General features: G+C 34.8%; 2 protein-coding genes across 2 annotated transcripts in view; one reads left to right on the forward strand and one right to left on the reverse strand.

The window, feature by feature from the left end:
* Acad11 (acyl-CoA dehydrogenase family member 11) overlaps window positions 1-21,072 on the reverse strand; it is an 81,683-nt gene that overhangs the window by 20,796 nt on the left and 39,815 nt on the right. The window contains exon 14 of the mRNA XM_026383735.2: window positions 751-817. Within this exon, the coding sequence (XP_026239520.2) occupies window positions 751-817 (67 nt within the window). The remainder of the gene's footprint in view (window positions 1-750; window positions 818-21,072) is intronic.
* On the forward strand, window positions 16,428-20,388 carry Ackr4 (atypical chemokine receptor 4). Its single transcript, XM_026383740.1, has 2 exons — window positions 16,428-16,471; window positions 18,888-20,388. Exon 2 carries the CDS (start codon window positions 18,897-18,899, stop codon window positions 19,947-19,949), a length of 1,053 nt encoding a protein of 350 aa, XP_026239525.1. The 5' UTR covers window positions 16,428-16,471; window positions 18,888-18,896; the 3' UTR covers window positions 19,950-20,388.

The raw sequence follows: 21,072 nt of genomic DNA on the forward strand, positions 1-21,072 counted from the left end.
GTATTAAAAGCTTGATCTCCAGATGATGGAGTTATGGGAGCTGATTGAAAATTTCAAAAGGGGGCCTAGTTGGAGGAAGTAGGTCATGGGGGTGTGCCCTTCAAAGATATATTGGGATTCTGGATGTTCCTCTCTTTCTCTTCTTCCTGCCTACCATGAGATGAATGGTTTTGCTCTATTATACATACGTACCACCATGATGTTCTGCCTCACTGCAGCCCAAAGTGTTGAGCCAATGACCTTGGACTGAAACCTTTGAAACTATGAGCTAAAATAAACCTTTCCTCCTTTAAGTTGATTTATCTCAGATATTTTGTTACAGCCATAGAAATCTAATTACTATATGGTTTTTTGTTGTTGTTCAACAATTGTAACTGGGAAACCAATATGAAAAATTAAACATTTCAAGACTACAGCCTTTGATTACAACATCTGATCACTTCAATAATACAGACAGTTCTGAAAAATTCTATCTCTAATCATCTGATCCTAACAGCTTTCATGACTAAGTAACACTCTTGAATGCCAGAAATTCCACAGTGAAGAATGTACAACAACACTCCCCAAAATATTTTTCAAATATGTCTTTTGGCAAAATACTTGTGAAATACAAACAATGACTTTTAATCTCATAAAATATTTTATATTATTATGATTTGTAAGTCCAGTGTTATAGTTTAAGTAAATTAAATGAATAGCAAGATTGACTTTTATTCCTATACATATTTTCAATCAATATTATTTTATTACCTGGACTGTGAAGTAGCTTTACTTCTTCCCAAAAGAATTACAATTTTACACCTGGGATTCCCAGCTCCTAAAACCAGGGAGGAAATGATCAGAACTCTTTATAAAAGAAAATTTCTTATTTGGCGTTTTATCCTAAAGGTTCTAATACTCCTAAAGTTTATTTCTGGCAAAAACAAAAGGGAGAAAATCTTTTATTCATTAAAATAATAATGTTTACACAACCCTGTTTGTCACCCAAAAGAAACAACTGAGCAAGTACTAGACCGGACTCCATCAATGAATGCTGCTGCACTAAAACTAACTGAGAGTCAAAAAAGCAAGCAACAGCTGCCACCCTTGAGGAAGCCCTCCTATTCCCACCACTTCAGACATAAGCATGCTACAAAGGCTGTGAAATGTCATGCCTGATATAACTGTATGTCATATATAATACAAATTTTATATCTAACATAATATTTTATATGTTCATTTATAAGAGACTCTGATCCAAACTTCAGAAAGCCTGGGTTCTCATTTATTAATTTGTTAAGGGTCAAAATTTGACAATGTAAAATTATTCCTATTTTAATACTTAATATTATTTTATCACATATTTTAGGGGGTTTGAGAATTCCCCACTGGTCTTGCAAAAACCATATTTCATGTTTACCAGTAAATCTAAGCACCTGGTTCCTCAGGGAAACTACTGAACTGGCCTTCCAGCTACCATGCCACACACACACACAAAAAAAAAAAAAAAAAAAAAAACCTGGATCCAGACTAAGTTAAACATGTCTATACAAAGTCTCAAACAAATTATCAGATTCTCTTTTCTAATTTTTTATAAAAAGAGGTTTCGACATATTTGAAATCATGGAATTATGTCAAACAATTGAATAACACAGTTTAATTTCAGGAAAGATGCAAGGGTAGCATATTATAGGTTAATAGACTTAAAGGCACTATCAACCAACTGCAATTTTTAGACTTTACAGGGATTCCCAACTGAAACAAATAAAATAAAAAGTATTAATGGCACTCATGAAACAATTAAAAATTTGAACACTTATTGGATATAATAGTATCAAGAAATTTAGGTTAGTAATAGTATTGTTATATTATAAAGGAGCTCTTATTTAAAATATTTGTGAAAGAAATGATGTGATATGTGGGATTTATTTCAAAATAATATGGGGAGAGGAATGAATGGGAGCAAGAATAAAGAAAGACTGGCCATGAGTTGAAATTATTGAATCTCAAAACTGTTCAGAGAATTCCTAGGGAATTTCAACGTGCAGTAGGGACATGAAGGAGAAACACGGGTGGTGTACTGAAATGTCTGGAAATGGCTCACGTACCAGCAGGAGCAGTAAGGAAGGTGGCACCCAGAGGAAAATGCTGCTTTGCCCCTGAAGATCGAGAAGAGGTTGGGAGGAGGACAGAGTGCAGCAAAACAGTACTAAGAGAAAGATAATGAGGCGAGAAACAGACACCAAGGCAAGCAGATGGAAAGAAAGAGTATAAACAGAAGAGTATGGTTAGAGTGAAGACCACTGCAGACTTTAGCATTTACAATAGTCATTTGAAACCTCCTGCAATTTAGTCTCTGGATCTGTGGAAGACAAAGATGAATCCAATTCACAACAATTGCTCATACAGAGTTTTCAGTTCAAGGGATGCTAAATAAACAGAGAAAATTACACAATGGAAGCAATGTAAAATTCCCTGAAGTTCAGAATGGTAACTGAACTGACGGCTTTCTGAAACAAAAAGAGATTTAAGAGAGTAGAAACGTGTTTGCCTCCCACTGTTCCCAAGATCCCATTGAAAGAAAAATACAAAAGTACAATGAAGACATAACTGACAGAAAAGGATGAGGAGTCTGTAAAAGCACACGATTGGAGGTGTTGGTGGCTGATGGATAAAGGATTTATTTCACTCAATGTCTGAGAAATAGGTGGAGGCAAGTGGAAAAATGAAATCTGCAGAGAAGTTAGTGTCTAGAAAATAATAATAAGAGGCTGAATATAGAGAAGTTCTTTCTGGCCTCAGAGTCAGAAAGTGTGACTCAGAAGTGAGGCTACAAAAGAATGATAATGAGGGATTCTTAAGAGAGAAACACAGAGCTGGTGCTTTCATAGGCAGGTATCTGACACTTAGACCGATGGGGAGAAGTATAAATCATGTTACAAGGAAGCTGAATGGAATGATTCTGATTCTGGGTGTTGAGCTCCAAAGCTGGCTTTCCATCAGCTAACCCTGATGGAATCAAGGCCCTACGCAGTAGTTCTTATAGAATTCTTACTCAGGAAAGATGCTCGGCTGGAAAAGAGTTCTCTGTTCGTAACAAATGAAACTTTAACCAATTACTTTTCCACTCCTTCTAAGTATTAATGGAAAATCAAGGATCTGTTGTATATGTAGAGAACCTGTAGCATTCAAGAGAATGACTGGCCAAAATAAGCTGGAAAACTGACCACAAAGGAATGAAATAAAACAAGAAACAGAGAAAACCTAAGGAGCAAACACAAAACAACAAAAATGAGCTAAACCAAACACAAAACTTCTGGTTAAAGTAACATGAGAGAGCCAAATGTTTTATAGCCATAAAACCAGAAAGACATGCTTCCTGAGAAGAATAACACAAAAAATGTTTAAAGATTAGCATATTATTGCTAAACATAAAGTTTCATAGAAGCATTAAAAAAATAAACAAGAAAATTTTCCATAAGTAGAAGAAAAAGCAAGAGACTGAAAATAAGAGAAAAAAGAGATAGCCAAAACATGAAGTACAGCATCAGGGTAAAAATGATGAATGAGAAAGCAAAAACTTTAAAGAGAAAGAACCTTCTGGGAGAAAATTTTCTAAAACTGAAAAAAATAAAGAGTTTTCAAATGGAAAAAGCCATTGATGGACAAGAATAATCTATCAGATATGTGCTAAGGACATTTCAAAACATAAATGATAAACTAAAAGGTTTCAAAAAGACTAAAACAAGTCACTTGGTATCAGACTTTTCATTAGCCACAAAGGATGCTAGATGAAAGTGAATAATTCAATTTAGAATTCTATACTTATCCAAACTATCAATTTTGATGAAGGCAGACTAAAAACACATTTACTCATGCAAGAGCTGAGAATTATTTTTCCCACAGAGTTAAGAACTAACTCAGGAAAAATGAGGGAGTAAATCAAGAAAAAAAGAAGCCCTAATATCCTAACAGTCCAGTAAAGTAATTCATGAAAACCCCAGGATTACTGCCCTAAACTATGTCTAAAGAATAGTCAGTCCAGGATGGAAAAGACTAACTTCTACAAAAGAGAGCTTCCAGAAAAGAAAGTTCAAAGAATTAATGTGGTTCAAACATAAAATGAAATGTAACATGTGAGGAATTTAAGTAATACACAAAATATAAGAAAAGCTAGTCTAATTGTCCTCAATGCTAGAATCACTCCCTAGACTGGCCAGGTAATTTATAATTATCAGTTATGGAAAGACACAAAACTCTAACACAATACTTGCATAGCCTTATAAGTTAAGCATTATGTATTGGTTTTTAAAGTTTAGAGTCATCCTGTGGTCAACCATGATTTGTTACAAGACAGAATATAAATATTAGTCATCTTAACACTGTAAAAGTAGAAGCTGTAGCTGATATACAAAAAGGAAGGAAGGGATAAAATGAAGAGAAAGGGGTAAAAGAATCATATCCTTATATTATAAAGTGGAGCATGAAGAGATTCTGTCAAATGAGAATGCAGAAAGAGATTTAAAGATTAAAATCTAAAAACAATTTAAATCCTAATAAATATCTACATTAGGAAAAGGAAGACAGTTACAATACAAATGACCTAAAACTGTCACTATTCAAATTGAAGTGCCGATTATAATGTTTAAAATGAATATATTAGGAGTGAGAAAAGAGCATTTTACCTAGAATTATAGTGGAAATGAGAAAACTAATATTAATGTTCTCCAGGGCAAAATATAGGTATGTGGAAGCACAGGAAATAGCATGCTCTTAGTCTCATTTGTTACCATTTCTAATTGGATAATAATAATTCTTTAAATATATTAAAGAAAAAAAATAGCCTACTATTTTTGCAATTTAATCAGTAGAACCCAATTAGGAGAAGGAGAGGCTTGCTGAGTGAACTACAACTTTTTCTATTCCTAATTTTCTTTTAATCTGAACATTTCACATACAGGTTAAAGAGGAGTAATTTTCTGCAAACGATGGGGTATTTCCCCACTTCTCTGTGATTAAACACAATTTCAGAAATCCTACGGGCATACTGTGCTTGATAAAACATTTAAATTGATCTAAAAAAATCCACTTAAAATAGATTTCACTTGGGCTGGGACTGGGGCTCAGTGGCAGTGCACTTGCCTGGCATGTGTGAGGCACTGGGTTTGATTCTCAGCACCACATATAAACAAATACAATAAAGGTTTATCAACAACTAAAAAAATATTTTAAAAAAAGAATTTCACTTGGGAAAGGGAGGGAAGGGCAAGAAGGCAGTGTGCCTTAAATGGGTGACTCTGCTCACTCCCAGGCTATTGACAGAATAAGGAGACACCTAAACTGATTTTAAGATTGATTGACAAGATTTGCTTTCCTTACAGGCATAGCCATCAGAATTGTTTGAACATGAAATCATATGTACATATATGTGATTTTTATCTATTACTAGAAAGGGAGAGGTCTTAATTTACTGAAAAAGGAAATATAAAAAATAAAATTAGTCAGGCTGAGGTTGTGGCTCAGAGGTAGAGTGCTCCGCCTAGCACGTGCAAGGCCCTGGGTTCAATCCTCAACACCACATAAAAATAAATGAAGATATTGTGTCCAACTACAACTAAAAAAACAAATAAACATTTAAAAATTAGTCAAAATATGTCACACTGTAATCAGATAACAAATGAGCTAGGCAAATTTGTCTTATTTTTTCATAAATAATGACTTATAGTATAGTTTTGTTCATAGTATACGTGAGAAAGAGGGAAAAAAATTCTACACTTCTGGCCATTTGTGATATAATCTTATTATTAAATCCAATAATTAGTAAATTAAATGAAGTAAAATACAAAATTATCATAATGAAAATGAATATTTTTTATTAAAAGAAATTTGCAAGCATTTTCATAAATACAAGTAAGAAGATTATAATAGTCAAATAGAAGACTTTGCTTCAAAAAGTGTGCAAGTAGGTGCACTGACATTAGACAACAAAGGCCCTTCATTCAGGTTAAACACACTTTATATTAATCAGTATTGTAGTTTGCATGTTGAATGTCCCTGAAAGGCCCATGTGTTATAAGCTTTGTCCCTTGGTGGCACTACTGAGTGGTGATAGACCCTTTAAGAGATAAGGCCGAGGAGAAGGTCCTTATTTCATTGGGAGTGTGTCCTCAAAGAGTCTGTGGTACCAAAGTCCCGTTTTCTTCCTCTTTTGCTCCCTGGCCGTGAGGTAAGCATTGGCTCCATCACACACTTCCCACCATTGCTATTAAGTTCCTGCACCAAGGACTTAAAAGCAATAGGTCCACCTGATCATGGACTGGAACTTCTAAAACCATGAGCAAAAAGAAATCTTTCCTCTTTGTAAGTTAATTATCTCAGGTATTTTGTTATAGTGATAGAAAACTAACCGACAGAGATAATAGGAAATAACAGTTTTAGAATTTCTAGAATTTGTTCTTCTTTATAATGGCAATCTGCCCCTCTCTTTCATTGTTGATTTTAGCTAAGACTCATTATCTAAAAATGCTCAGCTGGGGGAAATTTATTTTACCCATAATTGGCTCTAGTTGCGTAATAATATATAATTAAGCTTTAGTTAGAGAGGAAGAAATCTTTTATAGAGTGGCTTACTTTTAATTTAAATTTATATATAATTTAATATATATAAATTTAAATTTATATAAATAATATAATTATATATAATTACAAAGTTATATATAAATTTAATATATATAATTTTGCAAATATATATAATTTTTTTTTTAACTTGGGGCTGAATTTGAGGTTTTACTTGTAGGAACCCATGGCCAGTGGCTGAAAGGTTGAGTCCCACATACTGCACTGTCTCCTTGCTGGGCATACTTCTGAAAATCAGATTAGGACATGATGACATGACTTTGGGTTAATTTTCATTTGCGATCTTTTCTTTTTCTACTTTTCATCCTGGCAATCAAGGACTTTTTGGATAAATCTTTTAAGGTCTCATTAATTCTAGATAACCAGAAGCTGAAACACAGAAGTAAAATCTCTATAATTCTTTTGAACTCTTGTCCAAAGCCCTCTTTTTCTAATACTCAGAATATATAATTTCCTGATATTTCCTAATGTTATTATTGCCTTGTTCTTTCTATTTTGAAGAACTTGTTGTCACATCTTTGTATAAGCCCAACAGATTTCAAATAGTATGTAAAGTCTGAAGAAACTTAAAAAACAAGGCAAATGATTCTTTAATTGTTGGCTTGCTTAAACATGAAGAATGATTCAGATTCTAAAAAAGTAAACATCCAACCTGGTTCTCTTTTTTGCAAACATTAAGTAGAGGAAGTAAGGATGAATGCATGGTTTATAAAATTAAAAATATTTTTATTTAATTGTGTCAGAATATAAATATATCATCTCTTCTTAGCTACAAGCAGAATTTGGCAGGTGCAGCAACTGAAACATCCTTCTATTGAAGATAATTATTACTTTAGTTAACAAGCAGGATTCAAAAAGTCAGAAACAAAATATATTAGGGGAAATATGAATAATCCAGAGAACATTTCAACATATTTGCTGTTATAGGCCTTCATGAATGAAAACAGATGGCATAGATAAAATATTTTTGTTTTTAATCCAGACTTTCTGGTATTTCAAGACTGTTCAAGTGCCAGGATTAAGTCAAATTGAAAATTATATCTCCCTGATATTTACTGATGATTTTTTTTAACTTCTTAGGCGCTTAAAAATAATTTTCTAACAAAAGGAAAGACGAAAAGTGGAGGGGGAAAAAAACCATGAGTGTCATGTATAGTATGGTCTGAAATAATTACTAAATAATATAAAAATTACATAATATAAAATTAGTCATACACAGTCTCAGGGCTATTTCTTCTACCAACATTGAATTTCTGAGGTTAAAAAAATTGAATTAGGTCTAGGTCTAATAATAAAAATTCACTGTAAAATAAATAAACAAACATTTTTACAATAAAATCACTTGAAAGCAATCCCAAGGTTAAGGAAAAAACAATCTCATTTGTTGGGGAAATACCATTTGACATTCACTGAATCCATCTAAATATTAAGTATTCAATGTTACATGCTGCTGCTCTTACTGCTAAATTACAAATTATGGTTAGAGGAAAAAAATTCCCAAGAGAGTTGAAACTTTAAAAAATTTTAAATAGGGACTGGGGATGTGGTTCAAGCAGTAGTGCGCTTGCCTGGCATTTGTGCAGCCCGGGTTTGATCCTCAGCACCACATACAAACAAAGATGTTGTGTCCACCAAAAACTGAAAAATAAATATTAAAAAATTCCGTCTCTCTCTCTCTCTCTCTCTAAAAAAAATAATAAAAATAAAAATTTTAAATAATTTAAGCCATAAAAATTGGTAGAAAAAATCTAATATTTATATCTCTAGATGGGAAAGAAGTTTAAGCTTTAAAACTATAAATGAAAACAAAAGGAAAAGATCAATTGGTTTGCCTATATAAAACTGTTGTACATTAAAAAACAAGGAGATTCAAGATGGCAGACTAGAGAAGACGACATTCCTAGTTGCTCGGTGGCTCAGGATTCAAGCAGCAGGAATACTACTTCTCTGCAAGGTAGGTGAAAGAGGGGCTCAATTAGTGAAATCAATACTGGACAGTTAGAGTGTCTTAGATGTTAGGTAGGTGGAGGCGACTAGGTGGTGACTTAGTGGCAACTTAGAACAAAGCAGCCCGAGTCGGAAAAGAACATCAATCAGATGCCCGGTGGAAATGCCTGTCAATCAGCCAGATCTCCTGACTAAAGCCTGTCAATCAGCAGGACCCCCTGGTCAATCCTGGAGTTCAGCCAACTCCCCTGATCAACTTCAAGGGGGCAAGGGACCCTAGAAACACCTTTTCCTGTCCCAAGCCCTTCCCTTCCTGCTGTAAGCCCCATAAAAGTCCAGTCCGGTCGAGCTTCCACGAGGTTTCTCCTCAGACCCTTCCCCTGTCCTCTCTGTGGGTCTGATCGAGTTCCGCCCTGGAGTGATATCTCAATAAAGCCTCCCCCGCCTGATCTGACATTAGAGACTCAGAAATTTGGATACTTTGAACAAAGAAGAAAGACTGTGTTGGAGCCAAGCTGGTAGTGGCAGCTGTGGTAGCAGTACTGGTTCAGAACACAACAGACAGATTTTGTATGGAAAAACCTGAGATCAGAAAAGTGGGCTGCCCTTAGCCATCCAGAGGCTGCACTGGTGCTTGAAAAGTGCCTTGGGTTTCCCAACTGGAAACTGTGGAGAGTTGAGGTGGGAGTGGCCACACTGCAGCTACTGCTGTGGGAGCCAGAAGATCTGAGCAAACACAGCTACACTGTCCTGGAAAGCTCCTTCCATGTAGCCTAGGACATACTTAGAAGAACTGGAGTGAAACAGGCACAGAGTATTTTACCCAGGGGGGGTTCAAGTCGGAAAACCAAAGGAGAGCCTAACTCCTTCCTACTTTGAGTCTGGCGGCTCACCTGACCAGCTGAAGTGGGTTGTGAATCTGAACAGTGTGAACACACTTAAGAACTAAGCTGGGGAGCCTGGAAAAAGTGTGTTTATGGGCAGCAGAGGGGTGAAGGATTGGCTTCCCTGCTCCCCAAGTGGAATCCTTGGGAGGCTTCTAGATCTAGATTCTCAGCAGAGATCAGCAACTGCCAGACCCTAGGGGTGTATTGATCTAATCTTTCCAGAGCAGAAGCCACTCAGCAAAGGCCTAATTAGACCTAAGCCTCACCTGCTGGAACTCGACTCATAAAAGTCCAAAGCAGCCCAAACCTGGGAGTGCATCCATCTGAATCTATATAGACAAAACTCCAACTGACAGTACTTCCCATTCCATTCCTTCTCAGAGAAGCTGAGAATAATTTGAACCAGCTTCAGTTTTAGGCATTCCAACTGTCATCTTGGTGAGCAACACTAAAAAAGGAAAGGGTTAACAACCCTCAGCCTTTGATCTTGCTATCAGTACAAAGCCCAAGAAGAAATGGAAAGATAGTCACAAGATCCTGGGTTTGGTCCCTAGCACCGCATGAAAGAAAGAAATGTGGGTGATGACATCCTTTGGGCCTTGGCTGGGCTAAGAGTGCACAGCACATGAAGAACCCTGGATAAATAAAATTTAAAAAAAAAAAAGGAAAGAAAATCTAAACAGACCAATGGCTTGTAATGATATACAAGCAGTAGTAAAAAGCCTTTCAACAAAGAAAAGCCCAGGACCAGATGGATTTTCAGCTGAATTCTACCAAACCTTTAAAAAAGAACAAATGCCAATTCTCCTCAAATTATTCCATGAAGTAGAAAGGAATAGAACACTTCCATTCACTCTATGAAGCCAGTATCACACTCATATCAAAACCAGGACACATCAAGGAAAGAAAACTACAAACCAATATCCCTTATGAACGTAGATGAGAAAGAATACAGTATTAGTAAATTATATTCAAAAACATATGTAAAAGATTATATACCAGGATCAAGTTGGTTTTAGCCCAGAGATGCAAGGATGATTTAATATATAAAGATCAATAAATAAAATTTATCACATTAACAGAATTAAGGACAAAAATCACTCAGTAATCTCAACAGATGTACAGAAGGCCTTTGACAAAATTTAGCACCCATTCATGATAAAAACACTGAAGAAACTAGGGATAGAAGGAACCTCCCTCAACAACATAAAGGCTACATATGAAAAACCCAAAGCCAACCTCATAGCAAATGGGGAAAATCTGAAAGCATTTCCTTTAAAATCTGGCACAAGTCAAGGATGTCCATTCTTATCACTCCTATTTAATTCAGTGCTAGAAAGTCTAGCCAGGGCTATTAGGCAAGAAGGAAATAAAAGAGGTAAAAAAGGAAAGGAAGACAAATTATCACTGTTTGCAGATGATATAATTCTATATCTAGAAGATCCAAGAAAAAAAAAAAAACCTCTACCAAAAGACTGTTAGAGCTAATAATAAACACATTTGGAAAAGTAGAAGGTTATAAAATCAACATATAAAAATCAATAGTTTTCCTATATAACAAAAATTAATTTGCTGAAAAAGAAATCAGGAAAAATAATTCCATACACAATAGCCTCAAACAACAACAAAATACAACCTAGGAATAAATTTAACCAAGGAGGTGAAAGAGCTCTAAAATAAAAATGATTTGATCATTAAGGAAAGAAATTTGAAAGACCCCAGAAGATGGAAAGACCTCCCATGTTCCTGGAAAGGCAGAACTAATACTGTTAAAATGGCCATACTACCAAAAAGGAATATATAATCCCCATCAAAATACAAATGACATTCTTCACAGAACTAGAAAAAACATCTAGAATACATAAAGAGTTCAAAAACTTTTCAACAAATAAAATTAATAAATGGGCAAATGAATTAAACAGACACTTCTCAAAAGAAGAAATACAAATGGCCAACAAATACAAGAAAAAATGTTCAACATCATTAGCAATTAGGGAAGTGCAAATAAAAACTACATTGAGATTTTATCTCATACCAGTCAGAATGGCAGTCATCAAGAATACAAATAATTATAAATGCTGGAAAGGATTATACTGTGGGGAAACAGGAAGCTTTTCCACTGTTGGTGAGACTGTTAATTAGTACAATCACCCTAGAAATCAACATGGAGGCTCTTCAAAAGATGAGGCATGGAACCACCATATGACCCAACTATACCACTTCTCAGTATTTACCCCGAAGAATTAAAGTAATCTTACTGCAGTGATATATGCATATCCATCTTTATAGCAGCACAATTCATAATAATCAAACTATGGAACCAGCTTAGGTGTCTATCAATGGATGAATGGATAAAGAAAATGTAATATATGTACACATATATCAGCCATAAAGAAAAATGAAATTACGTCATTTGGAGGAATATGGATGGAACTAGAGACCATCATGTTTAGAAAAATAAGTCAAACTCAGAAGATTAAGGGTCATATGTTTTTTCTCATATGTAGAAGCTATAGAAGAAAAATGAAAACAAAGTTGGGGGTGGGTCTCCTAAAAATCAAAGGGAAATCAATAGAGGAACTGGATCAAGGAAGATGGAGAGGAAGAGAGGAAGTGCTAGAGAATTATATTGTTATATTGTTATATTGTGTGCATCATGAGTGTGTAACAATAAATTTCATGAGTATGTATAAGTATAATGCATCAATAAAAATGTGAAAAAATAAATTTACCTTTGGTTATAAAAAAATCAAAAAAGGAAAAATATTTCACATTTATGAAAAAATATTTATAATAGCTAATACTATGATATTATATCCTTGGAATATAAATAACAACTGAAAATCAGTGTACAGGTTAACAAAGAATAGATCTTCAAAAGGAGGAAATAAAATGTAAACAGATTATTAATTTATCATTAATTAAATAAATGCAGAAGAATGCACTAATGGAATACTATTTACCTATTAACTGGCAAAGTTAATATTCAACAGCTGTTTACTGTCCAGTGCTTCACACATGGCTGGTAAGGGAATGGTAAAGGGTACTGAATTTGTTGTGAGTTATTTAGAAAGCAGAAGGTAAAATATATTCTGTAGGCCATATTTTAGGGAAATTATTGTTGGGAGACCAAAGTAATAATTCCTATGAAGTACAATTTAGAAATATTCTTCAAAATTTTAGACTGAGTCAATCTTTAGCCCATCATTCCAACTTTTATGATTTATCCTGTAAGCATGTGAAGCAGCAGATTCAGATTATTCATTGCAGTGGTACTGTTAATATTTGCACTGAACTAGGCATTAGACAGTGCCCGCGAGTAGGAGACTGTTGAAATATACTGTGGTATGTCCACATAATGGAACTCTTCTAAGAATAATAAACAAACTTTCTTTGCACAAATATGAAAGAACTCCAGGATTATTATTCAGTGTAAATAGTATGAACACTACCTTGGTACAGGGGGAAAAGAGGATAATTATATGCATTTATTACATTCCTTAAAATTCCAGAGTGAGATTAGGTTTAAATTCTTTCCACACAATATCCACAAATATGCTCTCCACATCATTTAGATTAACAACACACTGGAAACAATCTAGAAGTCCTATAATAGGAAATGGTAAAGCAAATTATAATAATCTATACAATAAAATATTAAGTTACTGATTTGTCATTTATAGTTAATTTGCAATAACACATTTTGCTCAAGCAAAAAATGATGTAAGAAACTCATACAATATAAATTGAATATATAATAGGATACTACAGAGAAATCATAAGGCTATACTTAGTATATCTCCCAATATTAGTGATATTCTCAGTGATAATGTAGTATATTGTTTAGCCAAATGTCTATCACTGAGCAAAATAACACCACAAAAAAAGAGAGCCGAAATAGATGTAGGGAGACATTCTTCAGGGGCAAGGCAGGAGATCATTTTTATATTTCATTCATAGAAAATTGGAATCATAATGACTCAGTTCTTAGGGATATAATAAAACTGTAAGAAAGTTATAGGAAAAAATAACAATTAAGAAACATTAAGTAAGTTCTTTGAAAACCTATCTAAGGTGAATGATGCCTTTCCTTATCTTCTAAGCTACATGAGTACCTTTTACATTTTGTCAAATCTCTCTTCTTCCCACCAACTCTCCTAGTTCTCTCCAAAGAATAGGAAAATACAGGAAAAAGCCAGTGGGTTGGTTTTACTACAATCTACACAACTCACTATATGATACCAGAGTTGCAGCTCAATCCTGACATCCTTTATGCCCCTAGGATTGTGTTTGAGTTCACAAAAATGATGTGCAAATACAAAAGATGTAAAGATTAATAACATTATAACTAATTTACAAGATGGGAATGCAATTTACAAGAAAATGTGGTTGTCTTGGGTGGGGAAAACAAGGGAAAGGAAGAGATACTTTCAAATATCTATAAAATAGTATCAAGAGTTTCTAATAGCATAATGGAATATTAAAAAAAAATTTTGTAGTTGTAGATGGACAGAATGCCTTTGTTTGTTTATTTTTATGTGATGCTAAAGATCAAACCCAGTGCCTCACACATGCTAGGCAAGTGCTCTGTCACTGAGCTACAGCCTCAGCCCAGCATAATGGAATATTAAAAATGTGTTCAGATAGCATGATAAGTGGATAAAACTGAAGATGTGAAATCAAAATTTCAGCTCAAGTGTTAAACTTATACATTTGTGGAGGATACTATTTAAACATTGGTTGATTGATGTACGTATTTATTATTTGGTCAGTGCGTACCATAAGTAAGATACCAAGATAAATGTTGAGAATGCAGCAGGGCACAGAACACCTATAAAAGACATGAAATTTTAATAAGTACTAACAACAGAGTAAGATGGTACTACAGGCATAAGAGCAGCTATATCTGACCTAATCTGGAAGAGTCATGGAAGGCTTCTTGGATTATTTAATGTTGTGGTCAGACTGGAATCTGAATTCTAAATAGAAATTTGAGATCTAAAATGGAGCAGCAGGGAGCTCCTCTAGGCAGGAGCAACAGAATATGCAAAAACCCACAATTCCTGATTGCAAAATCTATAGCTGGGTTGAAGAGACTATATAATTGATACCCAAGGAGGCTGCGGTATTGATCAGTCATTATAGAAGTATAACATCAAGGACAAGTAAAATGGGATAATAATCAAAAGGAACAGTAGGACTGCTATTAACCCAAAATATTTATTGAACACCTATTATGTATCTAGAATATCTCGGTGAATAAAGCAAATAAGAGTTTCTGTTCTGATGAAGCTTATATTCTAACACAGGGTGAGGGATGGTAGGAAGCAAACAATATGAATGATATGGTTCACTAGAACATGATAAATGATATAGGAAGTAGACTGGGAGAAGGGGAAGGGTGTTTTGAGTAGAGTAGTCAGGGACTGCCTCAGTGAGTAGGTGGTGAGTGGACAAAGACTTGCAGGGGACGAGGAAGTGAGCATTGTAAATATTAAGATAAAGCACATTCCAAACTGACAGCAGAGCCAGCACAAAAGCCATGATGAGGACTTACCTGGTATGTTCTAATCAGCAGGGATACTGATGTGGCAGGCAAAGCGGTGAGTGGTAAGAAATGAGGTCAAAGAGGCAACGAGGGGTGGGAAAGGCAGACTTTTGGGATCTTGTAGGTTGCTGTAAGAATTTAGTGGAGGGTTGTTTGTTCATTTCCTCCAGCCAGGGTAAAAGAAGGGAAAGACCAGATAGTCTAGCCAAGGCATAGATAACATTAAGAGCAGTGTCCTTTAGAAGGCAGCAAGAGATTAGAAAATGACCAGTCACAGGAAGAAATGATGCTGCTCTTGGAAAAACTGCTAGAGCCCGCTCAGTGTGCCAATTATGCCCATCTCTTTAGTGACTTTGGTAGTTCGAAACTGACCAAGGTGGGATATTAACACCATGGAAAGTAGCAAATGCCACAAATCTAGGTAGTGAGCCAGTTTAGCTGCATGCAGATATTTCTTCAGGGTGATGCAAAAATAAGAGAAGTTGGCTATCCCCTGTGATGTATATTAAGGGAAGGTGAAGGAAGATGAAGGCAGGCCCCAATGAGCTGGTTTTGTGTGACTCAACAAGCAGGCTAGACTAAAGGCTTGAAGAAAAAAATGACTGGGGTCTAAAATAACTTCTGCAGGTGGTGACTGAGGCTGGCCTTGCATGAGAAAATAAATAAGGCAGCTGCCATGCAAATGTGAGAAGAGTTGAGTTGAAATAGACCAGAAAGGGCCACATCTGCATATACTTTTCTTCTTTCTTTAATTTTCATTTGTTTGAAAGTATGGAAAAATAAGCAGCCTCCTAAGACAGAAGGATTTTGAAGTTTTTTAGTCTTTGAAGGAAAATGTTACAAGCAGGCAGGACAGTTTAAAGTCTGGGGAAAGATGCACTTTGGGGCATGGAGAAAGAAAGAGTAAGGAGAAGCCAGGACTCTTATAGATTAAATAAAATGCTCAATGATGTGGCATAAAAGTACTAAATTCTACTGTAAGTGTATAATGATTACTCATTATTTAGTCTTTGATAATTTAGTCTTCAAAAAGATAATTTTTCTGGGTCAAAATCATTTTTGTTTTCTTTCTTAAACAAAATAACTTCAGAGAGTATTTCTCCAGATGCATCCAAAAGGAGAAGATTGCTGCTTCTGGTGAATCTCCTGCTTTAGCATTCAGTTGCTAAGCTGCAGGCACTTTCTTGTTCTCTTCAGCGAAGTGGAAACTTTAAGAGTCTGTAGTTTTGGAAACAAGATGGAATTCTTCCAAATTTGTATTCTGGGACATTTAAGAACTTGGATTTGACTTTATAGAATGGTTTTACATAAAAGACAAGACCAAGTCCTCATGAGTTTAAAATTTCAGGAAACTTTCGTAGATCCAAGATAAAGGCGGGGTGTAAAAACGAAAACAAAAGTAGCCAGAGTTAAAGAAACCCTGTGATTTTTATCCTCTGCACTGAAGACTGCTCCTCTTTGCTGGCTGAAACAGGTTGGTTCATTCTTTCTTTTCTCATTCTAACTTGGATATAATTTTTTTAAAGTCCAAGGTTTCTGTATTTTTACCTATGTAGAGGAAGGTTAGATAGATGCATAGCAGTTTAATATTTAAATGAACAAAAAGAACTACTTAAAACTGTATACTTTTAACCTTAAAATGAGAATATGAATATAGCAAAAATATTTTCAGTACCAGTAGTTCTATGTAAAACATTGATGATAAAATAGGTTTTGCTGTGCTATTTTCTTTTGCTTTCTTTTACAAGCACTGTTTTTTGTTCTTATAATAGTTACAAAACATTTAAAGACTTTCTATATGTCTGCCATAAGGATAATTTCTACAAATAACTTCTATTCCTATTGCTCACCTTTTTAATAAGATTAATCATTACTTTAAAATGCCCTGCCTGAATATCTTATATTATTTGGATATATTATTCTTTATCATCAGGCTTAAGAACTCTGTGATAAAAGAGAAGAACGAAGTTCATGTTATGTTAATAATTAATTCATTAAAAAAAGACCACAGTGGTCTTCCAGACTGGAACTTTTCAAATAATCTTAGTGATAAAAATAGTAGTTTTAAATTTTGGTTCTTGGTTTTTGCATAATGAAAACAATTCTTCCATGTGGTATCTTTCCCCAGGGGCCAGCTTCACTTTGCTCTACTCATTCAAAAAGGGTTAGCTAGTTTCAGATTGTTCTTTTGAAAATGTACCATGGTTGGCAAAATGCTTTGGAAATATGATCTTTATTATTGTTTCTATATAATTACTTGGGATTCTTCAAAGGATAAAAATAACCAAAAGAAGATAGGAAGCCTAAAGAAAAAGCAAAAGAATGCTAAGCACTATAATAAAAACATTGAAAGTATAAAATGCATTTTTAAAATTTGTGAATACTGTGTGAGCTTATCTTAGTACTATCAAGTATTATTAACTAACATAGTACAACAGCTTCATGTTGAAACAGGAGATTCCTGGCATATCCTCTATCCATTATAGAGTAACAGCTTTAACATGCCGGCAAAGCTTCAGTCTGACAAATACTCACTGAGCAGCTACAGTGTGTGCCAGGCACACTAACAAGGCTTCAATTACAATCACAAATCAAACAAGTCCAACTTTGGGAATCATAGAGCCTAAAGGGATAAGGCAGTCCAGGACATGTTTTCCTTGGGGTGGGATCAGTTCTTTGGGAGGTATGTCTTAGATCAGGAAAGTCTTCTGAGGCGGTAACATCTGATTTGATTGAGTAGGAACTGGCTCTTAAGGGAAGGGCGGGAAATAATGCTGGATAAAGGATTAGAATGAGCAATGATGCAGACGTGAGATGCAGCATGTTGCATGTTCACCAAATGCTGGCAAAGCAGCATATTCCTATTGAAGCATGAGGATGGAGCTGGGAGTGGCACCACATTACAGTGAGAGCTTATCACGCTAGGAAGCTTGGATGTGACTTTGAGGGAAAGCAATGTGTCCTTCAGGAAAGAAGATAGCAGGGAAGTGCAGACTGGCAATTTAGAAATATAGTACTCAAATAACAATCAGAAAAATGTTTTTGACAAGATGATGAGGAGGTATCCAGCAGGATCCCAGCTAGGATGATACTGTAGTAGGCCAGGTGAGAGTCACATTGCTCAGATCATGCAGGTGTGTGGAAAAGTGTGGACTAGATGGAAGAGACAGATTCAAGACAAAATTGGAAGATAAAACCAGAACATGTGGGCTGCTTGGAGATAAAGGATGAAGAGAGAAATCAAGGATTGTTGAGGCTTATAGCCTAAAGGATTAGGGGCTATAGGAGGGATGATAGTGCTAACAAATAATAGTATACCTTAAGCAAGTAGTGACTGGTTTGGGAGGGAAGTTGACTAAAGGAGTCTTGTTTTATAAAAGCCAACTATGAATCTTCAGCACAGATGCTGAGATAATTTATCTATCTTCAATTTATAAATGACATAAAAATGAGAAATGAATTTATTATTTCTTAAAATTTGTCATAGATATACATCACAAGATTGTTATATATGTAAAAATCATAACTTTTTTATTCTCTTATGTTGAAATCTGACTTAAATTTTCATGTTTTAAAAACTGTATTTATATAAAAGTCTTCAATTTTATTTTAAGATTTAATGATTAAGAACATTTCTGAAGGTATTGTTTTTCATCCCAGTGTCAATCCCAGTTCCTGCACACAGACCCATAAATTAAGGATGGGTAACTAATTTGGGGGATATACTCCAATGTGGCTCCCATTAAAGCTTTTTAAAGGGTGGCAGATTCACGCTCACATGTTATAGCAACAATCTATTCTCTAGGAAAGAATAGAATACATGCTGGTCAAAAGCTGTTTCCTTTTAAGCAATATTAAAATTAGTATCTTGTGTTCTTTTTGCCATCTAGATTGCAGTCATGGCTTTGGAGCAGAACCAGTCAACAGATTACTACTATGAGGAAAATGAGATGAATGGCACTTATGACTACAGCCAGTATGAAATGATCTGTGTAAAAGAGGAGGTCAGAAATTTTGCAAAAGTTTTCCTCCCTGCCTTTTTCGCAATAGCTTTCATCCTTGGACTTGCAGGCAATTCCATAGTTGTGGCAATTTATGCCTATTACAAGAAACAGAGAACCAAAACAGATGTATATATCCTGAATTTGGCTGTGGCAGATCTACTCCTCTTATTCACTCTGCCTTTTTGGGCAGTTAATGCAGTTCATGGGTGGATATTAGGGAAAATGATGTGTAAAGCAACATCAGCCTTATACACAGTAAACTTTGTCTCAGGAATGCAATTTCTGGCTTGTATCAGCATAGATAGATATTGGGCAGTAACTAAGGCTCCCAGCCAATCAGGAGTGGGAAAACCTTGCTGGATCATTTGTTTCTGTGTCTGGACAGCTGCCATCTTGCTGAGTATACCCAACCTGGTTTTTTGTACAGTAAATGACAACATGAGGTGCATTACCATCTTTCCCCACCACCTAGGAAAATACATGAAAGCATCAATTCAAATACTGGAAATCTGCATTGGATTTGTCATTCCCTTTCTTATTATGGGAGTATGTTACTCTCTAACAGCAAGGACTCTCATCAAGATGCCAAACATTAAAAAAGCCCGACCCCTCAAAGTTCTGCTCACAGTTGTCTTAGTTTTCATTGTAACTCAGCTGCCCTATAACATTGTCAAGTTATGCCAAGCCATCGACACCATCTTCTTTCTGATCACTGACTGTGACATGAGCAAACGCATGGATGTTGCCATCCAAATCACAGAGAGCATCGCACTCTTTCACAGCTGCCTCAACCCAATCCTATATGTTTTTATGGGAGCCTCTTTTAAAAATTATATTATGAAAGTTGCCAAGAAATATGGATCCTGGAGAAGACAGAGACAAAATGTAGAGGAGATTCCTTTTGATTCTGAGGGTCCTACAGAGCCAACCAGTTCTTTTACCATTTAAATGTAAAACTGTTCTACCTTTTGCTTGGATACATAAGAATGATGCTTTTCCTTTTGATAAAAAAAAAATTGCAGGGAATCTGAAATTCATATCTCAAACACTGTTGCTGCAACTTATAACAAAGAAGGAGTTGGGGTCATGGTGGAGGTAGAAGCCAAAAAGGAGACAATAAATACACAAAATATGAAAATTAAAATTGATGATATAGGAAATAGTAGTAATAGGCATAAATCAAAGCACTAACAAGAAGATCCTTGTGTGATGGAATGGTTTTTATATCTTGATTATACTATTGGTTACACAAATCTATAATGTTATATATTGAAAAAGATTTCTATATGCATTGTAACAATTTCAACTTCCTGATTTTGATTTTCTACTATAATTATTATTATTGGGTTCATCTATGGGTGAAGGCTACCCAAGATCACTCTGTACTATCTTTGTAACTTCTTGTAGATTTCTAATAATTTCAAAATACAAAAGGTTTAAAAAGAAAAACACACTATACTAGAAGTTTGGAAATCTAAAACTGATTAATAAAAAGGCTTATGTTTAAAAGGCATTTGTAATTATTTTTATTTATCTAAATTTTAACACAAGAACAATTTCCTCACATAACTTTAGTACCTAAATAATTGTGTTGCAAAACAATCTTTTTTGTCGTTGTTGTTTCTTAACTTATAAGTAATTTTATAAAATTCCAGCAAGAATAACAATTAATAACTGAAACAAACAAAAACAACCAAAATAACTCATAAGATTGTCTAGCCCTTTCATATACTCCTGGTAAATTCTTAAAAACACATGTTTTGCTTCCATAATGTCAACTTTCTTTAGTAATACCTGGTTATCCTAATAAATGTTGGTTTATTGTGTAGGTTTTAGAAGAATCCTCAAATTATAGTCATCTATCTTCCAATTTTTATAACTTTCTAAAGAATTCATTTGTTTATGTGAGTCTGAGAGTTGAGTAACTATATGCATAAAGTTTCTTTATAATGTATAGTTTCTCATTTTTCATTTAAACACTTGTATTTTTAAGCAATAAAAATATGTACCATAATAAATTTTTATTAGTATTATTGGTTTTTGTGCTAGGGATTGAGCCCAGGGCTTTGTG

The sequence above is a fragment of the Urocitellus parryii genome, chromosome 2 (genome assembly GCF_045843805.1).
Source record: "Urocitellus parryii isolate mUroPar1 chromosome 2, mUroPar1.hap1, whole genome shotgun sequence".
Taxonomy (NCBI): Eukaryota; Metazoa; Chordata; class Mammalia; order Rodentia; family Sciuridae; genus Urocitellus; species Urocitellus parryii.